General features: G+C 36.8%; 2 protein-coding genes across 2 annotated transcripts in view; one reads left to right on the forward strand and one right to left on the reverse strand.

Moving 5' to 3' along the window:
- Positions 1-6,249, reverse strand: part of LOC107752861 (5'-AMP-activated protein kinase subunit gamma-1-like) — an 8,648-nt gene extending 2,399 nt beyond the window's left edge. Inside the window, exons 1-11 of the mRNA XM_016568931.1 lie at positions 6,048-6,249; positions 4,650-4,701; positions 4,253-4,353; positions 2,923-3,004; positions 2,221-2,279; positions 2,085-2,130; positions 1,951-2,005; positions 1,737-1,863; positions 1,336-1,501; positions 1,189-1,226; positions 269-415 (exon numbers count right to left, since the gene is read on the reverse strand). Of these exons, the coding sequence (XP_016424417.1) occupies positions 269-415; positions 1,189-1,226; positions 1,336-1,501; positions 1,737-1,863; positions 1,951-2,005; positions 2,085-2,130; positions 2,221-2,279; positions 2,923-3,004; positions 4,253-4,353; positions 4,650-4,701; positions 6,048-6,056 (882 nt within the window). The 5' untranslated portion in view covers positions 6,057-6,249. The remainder of the gene's footprint in view (positions 1-268; positions 416-1,188; positions 1,227-1,335; positions 1,502-1,736; positions 1,864-1,950; positions 2,006-2,084; positions 2,131-2,220; positions 2,280-2,922; positions 3,005-4,252; positions 4,354-4,649; positions 4,702-6,047) is intronic.
- A 115-nt stretch (positions 6,250-6,364) lies between these two features.
- The window catches only part of rgsl1 (regulator of G protein signaling like 1), a gene marked incomplete at its 3' end in the record, with an annotated part of 6,352 nt that continues 4,918 nt past the window's right edge, over positions 6,365-7,798 (forward strand). The window contains exons 1-4 of the mRNA XM_016568940.1: positions 6,365-6,599; positions 6,738-6,820; positions 6,903-6,977; positions 7,070-7,196. Coding sequence (XP_016424426.1) covers positions 6,557-6,599; positions 6,738-6,820; positions 6,903-6,977; positions 7,070-7,196 — 328 coding nt within the window. The remainder of the gene's footprint in view (positions 6,600-6,737; positions 6,821-6,902; positions 6,978-7,069; positions 7,197-7,798) is intronic.

Consider the following 7,798-nt stretch of genomic DNA (forward strand, 5'->3'; position numbering starts at 1 on the left):
AACACTGATAATAACCAGAAGGATGATTTCTGAAGGATCATGTGACACTGAAGACTGGAGTAATGATGCTGAAAATACAGCTTTGATCACAGGAATAAATTGCATTTACTAAATATTCACATAGAGTTATTTTAAATTGTAATAATAATACACAATAATACTGTTTATACTGTATTTTTGATCAAATAAATACAACCTTGGTGAGCAGAAGAGACTACTTTTTTTTATCCTACAGACCCCAAACATTTGAACAGAATGTGTTCCTCACCTCGGCCTCCACCAGTCGGTTGATAATGGCCTCTAGCGTCTCATTGGCTCGGCAGGTGAGCACACCCTCAAAATACTGCGAGCGATGCTGGAGGGCTTTAGTCACAGTGATGTCCAGGTTATTGTATGTCTTCTCAGCGGCCAGATTCTGTGTGACGATAAGAAAACCAGATTGAGACACAAACACAGAGACTTTAGGAATAGTTCACCCTAAAATTTAAAAATCTATCCATAATACTGCTTTCACTTGTGGAAAAAATGGTCTGGTCTGAATCGGGAGAGAAAATCTGCACAGATCAAACACCGTTTAAGCGTCAAAAACAGTCCAAAACAGCTCTAAACAAATATGTGTGTGGATTTTGATGTGAGAGACAACAGGAGATGGGCATTTTAACAGGAGAAAGCGTTATTATGGACTCATATTTTAGCAGGAAACAACAGTTTGAAGTTAAAAACGTCTTGATGGATTTGTTCCTTGAGATGTTTTTATCAGCTGTTTGGACTCTCATTCTGACGGCACCCATTCACTGCAGAGCATCCATTGCTGAGTGAGTGATGGAATGCTACATTTCTCAGAATCTGATGAACAAACAAACTCATCTACATGTTGGATAGATCTTGAATGAGCAAATTTTCATTTTTGGGTGAACTATTCCTGTAAGATATTAAATTAAGGTCATACTGTTAAAAACACACACACACACACACACACACACAGCATCACGAGTATGAGATCATGCACTGCAGTGGCTGCATTCCCTCAAGCTGATCAATACGACAAACACCAGAGGCTTTAGACACGCTGAGTCCAATCGAAACAGAAACACCATCACGCACACATTCAATAATCTAACACCACCAGCACAGCTCAATGTCCAGCGCTCTAGTTAGAAACAACAGACACAAACACACAAAACTTACAATAACATCAAACTTGGAGTAGATGTCGACCACATGTCCTGTCAGCATAAACGAAGAGAAAAACCACGAAAAGTGAGGAGGAAGAAAATAAAACCACAGATTTGTAATTTACAATATATAAGAAGTAATATATTAGTTTCCTCTCACCATTTTCATCCACCACAGGAAGGGCAGACACTCTCTGATCCACGAAGATGCCGAGCGCGGCGTAGAGCGGCGTATCCGAGTGAACCACTGCGATGCTGTGAAACGTTCCGATGTTCAACTCCTCCAGCGTTTGAGACAGAAACCCAGGTTTGGGCATCTCAGATATCTGTGGGAGATCGTTCACATAAACATGAAGACTGTGCATTCTAGAAAGAAAACAAAATTCCAAGTTGTGCCAATAAATGAGTAAAGGGGAAATTTAGCACTAGTTGCTTAAAAAGTTGTGACAGAGTTACAGCAAGCGCTCTGTGACAGACCACTGCCAAATAAATGAATGTCTATACTTAAGGTCATGTGTCACAGGAAACATTCAGTGAGCGGTCACAGGGCAGGAAACTTACAAAGAGCTTCAGGAATTTGAGGATCCTCTTGTGTGTCAGGATGTAGAGTGTGTTTCCTGTTAGAGGATCAATGACGGGTAATCTGTGGATCTTATGCTTCAGTAGAGATGAGACAGCATCATATAGGCTGAGAGAGAGAGAGAGAGAAAAACATCAGACATAATCACAACTCTCTAACAAAACCCATTCAATATGCACGCTTACAAACTCTTACCTGGCATTGGGCGATATGCTGACGAGAGGTTTGAAGGAGTCTTGTAAGTAGACCTCTATATGAAAAAGATAGATCAGTCACAGGCTCACATATCAGAGTGTAAACCTCATGAATACACATAAAATTATTCCCACCTCGCCATGTTTCTATTTTGTGCTCTTCTAATTCATATATCTGGACCTAAAACAGAAAAAAAAAAAAAAACATAACATTTTTAAAGGTTCCTCAAAAAGACATGAATGGGAGAATAACAGTCTTAACAAATTTTACCAGAGGAGACTTATAATAGCGATGAAGTATGTTGATGAAATCTGTGATGGTCAGCATACCTACAATAGAAAGCAAATAAAGAAAACAAGACATAAGTTAAATTAGAATTACTTTCAAGACATTTGTTCCAATAACAATACATGATTGTAAATTAGTTATTTAATTATAATTACATTTTTATATTATTATTATTATTATTGTTACACCATTTCAGAGTTTGAGTTCAGTAAGATTTTTCAATGTTTTTGAATCAAGTCTCTTCTAAATGCCTTTACTGTCACTGACAAATCTGATGTGGAAAAAAATCCAACTGATCCCAAATCCCGAAAATGGTTGTGTACATAATCTTTCAAAAAAAAAAAAAAAAAGTAATAACTCGCTCCACATCTGAATTTTTTTTTCTTTTTGTTGCTGATGCAATCAAAGCCATATTTCAAAAAAAAAAAAAAAAAGAAAAAACTCGCTCCACATCTGAATTTTTTTTTCTTTTTGTTGCTGATGCAATCAAAGCCACATGGATAGGGAAAAATAATAACTACACAGTCTAACTTGATCCAATGATCCATTCAAATTACAATGGATCCGATCTACCCTTAATGATTTTCTTTATGTAATATAAATTTATTGTGAATGCAGTTTAATCTTATCAAACAATCACATTATATTTACATTTCCAAAAAAAAAAAAAAAAAACTTGCTTACCAACAAAGCATTGTTTCTTGCTGTCCCAGAGAGGCGCTGCTCTCACTCCATTAGACACTAGAGCAAAGAACGCCTTCTTCACCTGGTAACCATACAATCATAAATTAACCAGCAGGCACTCGGACAGCTTAAATGTCATTAATGTTGATGACACGAAGTACAGAGCAAATATATCCAACCCCTAGAGTCAACATGAAATCAATACTGACCCCATGTGCCTGATTCTAATATCAATTATTCATATCATTCCAAATATTTTGTGTGTATGTATGTTAATTCCCTTTTATCAGAAAGTAATAATGTGTTATCTCTTAAACAATGTACCTTTCCTGCTAACATCACTTGTTATATAATGTTACAAAATGCTTTTTAGGCATAGTTTTAGCAAATGCACATTCCGTCTTGCTGTATTCTGGTGTGGAACGGACACTTTACATGACCTAATTAATTAAAGGAATAGTTCATCCAAACATGAAAATGTCCTCATCCTCAGGCCATCCAAGATTTAGATGAGTTTGTTTCTTCATCAGATTTGGAAAAATGTAGCATTCCATCACTTGCTCACCAGTGGATCCTTCTGCAGTGAATGGGTGCCGTCAGAATGAGAGTCCACACAGCTGATGATATCTTGATGGATTTCTATCTTACAGACACACACAGCTTTTCACTTCACAAGATGTTAGCTGATGGACTGGAGTGGTGTGGATTACTTGTGGTTAATGTGATGTTTTTATCAGCTGTTTGGACTCTCATTCTGACGGCACCCATTCACTGCAGAGGATCCATTGGTGAGCAAGTGATGCAATGCTACATTTCTCCAAATTTGTTCTGATGAAGAAACAAACTCACCTACATCTTGGATGGCCTGAGTGTAAGCACCTTTTCAGCAAACCTTCATTTTTGGGTAAACTATTCTTTTAATGAGTAAAATCATGTTTGTTTGTTTTTTGTTTTGTTTCACACAGAAATGTGTGATATTACGGAAATCAATAGGTTGTAAACAAGGTTGCACATTTAGCAACATTTGAAGAGTTTATTTGCAAAAACTATAAGTGCCGTACATTATTCTCTACACACAGCGCGATCTGAACCCTAAACACGTTTTGTCAAGAAAGCCGGTATTGTCCACTTTCAAGGCTTCGCGAGTTCACATTTTACAGCAGAAGCCGACAAGCACCCTTGTTGTTTGTGAACAGAAGCCGATAAGTCCATTTTAGCGAATCAGCACGCTGTATTCAGGTCAGGTGTAGCTGATTTCTGAAAATAAATAAAAATGGAGTTATCTGTTTTTGCAAATGAACTCTTCATTTGATTTCTTCTGATCACCAACCTGTAGAGAAGTGTCAAACACCACCAACTTTGAGCTGGTGGGCACCAGGTCATAGCAGCGGTGGGATTTCATGAAGCGGGTGTACACATTATACTCAGGATCTGGTTTGAAATAAAGGGAAAAACAAAAAGGAATAATCTGCTACTTTAATGCTTGAAAAAGCATAGTCTAAATCATTAAATCATGAACAAGCATTAAAAACAACCAATGAAAATATGAGAGAAAAAGTGCCAGAGAACAAAATGTCACAGGATCATATTTCTGTTGTCACTTTAGTCTCAGATTTCACTCCAAACACTAAAGTCAAACCCCTGCTCGGCTCTGCTTTCATACCTCGCACATGAGCTGCAGGTCATCGCAGGACTACAGTATCATCTTTATTTATTCACATTCTTACCCTCTATGTGCGCCTCCTTTTTACCATCCAACTCATCTAGAACAGCAGGAACCTGAAAAACAGATGTGTGAACATTCAAAGCTCACTTTCATTTTTCCTTTATAAATGTGATAATTTTTCTTGATGATTAACCCTGTAAATCCTGACACATGAAATAATAGTTAGAAAAATCACAATTTTAAAGGGATGCTTATTGAACCTTTAGACAAAATATAACAAAATGACTCAAAAGCCTGATGATCATATTTGATACTCACTGATTTTGCATAAAAAATTATGCATGTGCTGTATACTCAATAACAGCTAAGTTGCTTCAGTCCAGTAAGTGTTCATTTTGAAATATTACTAACAATATCAGTTATTTTTGCATTTATTATTATTATATAGGCTAAATATCAGTAAGGATTTCACAACAAAAAGACACATGCACAACCTGAAGGTGGACTTTGTAAAATGATACTAAAAGACTTTTTACTTGCTAAAAAAAGTATAAACTATCAATCAGACAACAGAAAGCATGTAGTAAATTGTGTCCAACAGGCCTTTCAGCAACGTTTTGATCATGTCGATCATTTAGGGGCCTTAGAAATTTGTATATCAAATAAAATACAGTAGAGTTAGGAGAGGGTTAACAATAAGTTGAATTCGAGTTGTTACACTCAACTAACCAAAGGCTAAAATGTATCTAGTAAATACATATTAGCCAGAGGATTTAACAGCAGGACAGTTCTGCTCGCTTCAAAAGTATTGAAGTTGTTATACATTAATTAACTCTTTTTAACTCCAATATAGTTTCAGACAATTAGAGTTTAACCTCAAAGCTTGTGCTGTGTCTGTTCCCGACTAGTTTTGCTTTACCTATTAATTAACCAATAACTGAGAAAGCTAACAGATATCAGTGCGGTGAGGGGAGAAACTTGACAGCTTACTAGCTCGAACATTGTTAAGATAAACACTGATAATAAGATAAATACAGTACTAACAACAGCAAACTAAAGCACTACTAGTGTAAAAGCAACAGAACTGACTGTACTTAAGTAACAACAGCAAATTTAAGTAAATTCATACTAGAGTTCTAGTGTAACAGCAGTGAATTTGTGCAGGATTATAGTAACTGCAGTAAACTCAGTAAGTTACTAGTGTAAAAGCAGTTAACTAGCAGCACAGCACTAACGTAAGTTAACGAAGTGTAACTGGCTTCATATGAATGGAAAATACTACACGACACAAGAGTCACCCTACTAATAACGCTTAGCGCTCTATCTTAACATTTTAGCCGATATTAGCCATCTTGCATATTATAACACATAAACACAATAATAAACAAAAACCGCCGTTAGTCTAACAGTCTCTCGACGTCAACCAACTTCTGTCTCAGTTTAAACTCGCACTACTTACACACTCCATAATCCATTCACGGCGTGAAGAAGCTAAAGATGTTTACTTCGAGTTCAGAGTGCAGAAATATAGTTTAATTCGGTCTCCGGTAGCTGAAATGATGTGTATTTCGTCTCTGGTCCCGCAGCTCGCCGACAAACTCCTTCAAGGATGAGGAAGACCGCTGCGGAGGCCGCGACCGGATGTGACGACACACACGTGTGTGCGCTTCTACATAATAATAACAATGCATAGTCGCACATAATAATTAATCCTGCTGATAAACTGGTTATGAAATAAATTAAATATGAATTATATAACAACACTATATTCTAAAACATATATCGACCACAGTGGTGAGAGCCTAAATCTGGCAGATAAACGTTGTATTTAGATTTGTATTTATTTAATTTGGCAGTATATAAAATACAACTAAAAGTACAACGGTTCTAAGCTGAAGAGGAGTAAATAAAAGCGTTGCCAAGGCAACAAAAAACTATTGCTTAACCATAATTTTTAACAAGTTAGAAATGAGACCACAGCAAACCAGAGGAAAACATGCTGATCAACAGGGTAAGTTATGAACAAACCAGAAACACAACCAACGGCTGTAACATTTATTAAACCCAACTAGCACACCTCGAATACATTGCAAGGGTACCAAAGTTGTCGATTAAAATAATCTTGAAGTTTATCAACACATATTTGCAGAGAAAAACAACAACATGGAGCTCAAGATTCTCCTGAAAGATGACGTTTTTGTGGATTTCTTCAATACATTTCTAAGTCTTCCAGTAAGATGATGCTCCTCATTTCCATGTCTTTAATGTTCTGTTGAAATCCTGAAATGATCATACATGTTTGTCCTGTTTTTAGGTGTTTGGGCAAACCCCTCTCTACATGCTCAAAGATAACAAGTGGTTAATGTGGCCAAATGTGCCCTTTGCTCAGGTAACGTTAGGATGTTATTTATGAGAATATTAACCAGACCACCATAGCTGTTGGCCAAAACATCTAATATCTGTAAACATATTTACTGTCAGGTGAACACTGGAGCATTTCTGAAATGGTTAGACACACATCGGATGGTTTACTTCAAACAAACGGAGCTCTATCACAATTTCATTCTCTGCACAGAGATCCTTGACTTTGTATCCTGTAAATCCACAGGTAATATTATGCTTGTATGAAAGTTGTCTGGTGTGGGTCACATTAAAGGAATAGTTCACCCAAAAATGAAAATTAGCTGGAAATGTCCTCAGGCCATCAACAAGATGTAGGTGAGTTTGTATCTTCAAGGGAACAGATTTGGAGAAATGTAGCATTGCATCACTTGCTCAGCAATGGATGCTCTGCAGTGAATGGGTGCCGTCAGAATGAGAGTCCAAACAGCTGATAAAAACATCACAATAATCCACAAGTAATCCACACCACTCCAGTCCATCAGTTAACGTCTTGAGAAGTGAAAAGCAGCATGTTTGTAAGAAACAAATCCATCATTAAGATGTTTTAACTTTAAACCATCATTTCTGGCCAATAAAACAAGTTCATAATACATAATAACGCTTCCTCCATTGGGAAAGTCTATTGCCTGCATGTTGTCTCTCACATTAAAATTCACCCACATATTTTTTTAGAGCTGTTTTGAACTGTTTTTGATTGTAAACGGTTCTTGATCTGTGATATTTCTCTCCTAAATCAGACCAGGTGACTTTTTCAGTGGAAAGAGCAATATTATGGACTCATATTTTAGCCAGAAGCAACAGTTTGAA

Source organism: Sinocyclocheilus rhinocerous, unplaced genomic scaffold (assembly GCF_001515625.1).
Source record: "Sinocyclocheilus rhinocerous isolate Xijiao unplaced genomic scaffold, SAMN03320098_v1.1 scaffold291, whole genome shotgun sequence".
Taxonomy (NCBI): domain Eukaryota; kingdom Metazoa; phylum Chordata; class Actinopteri; order Cypriniformes; family Cyprinidae; genus Sinocyclocheilus; species Sinocyclocheilus rhinocerous.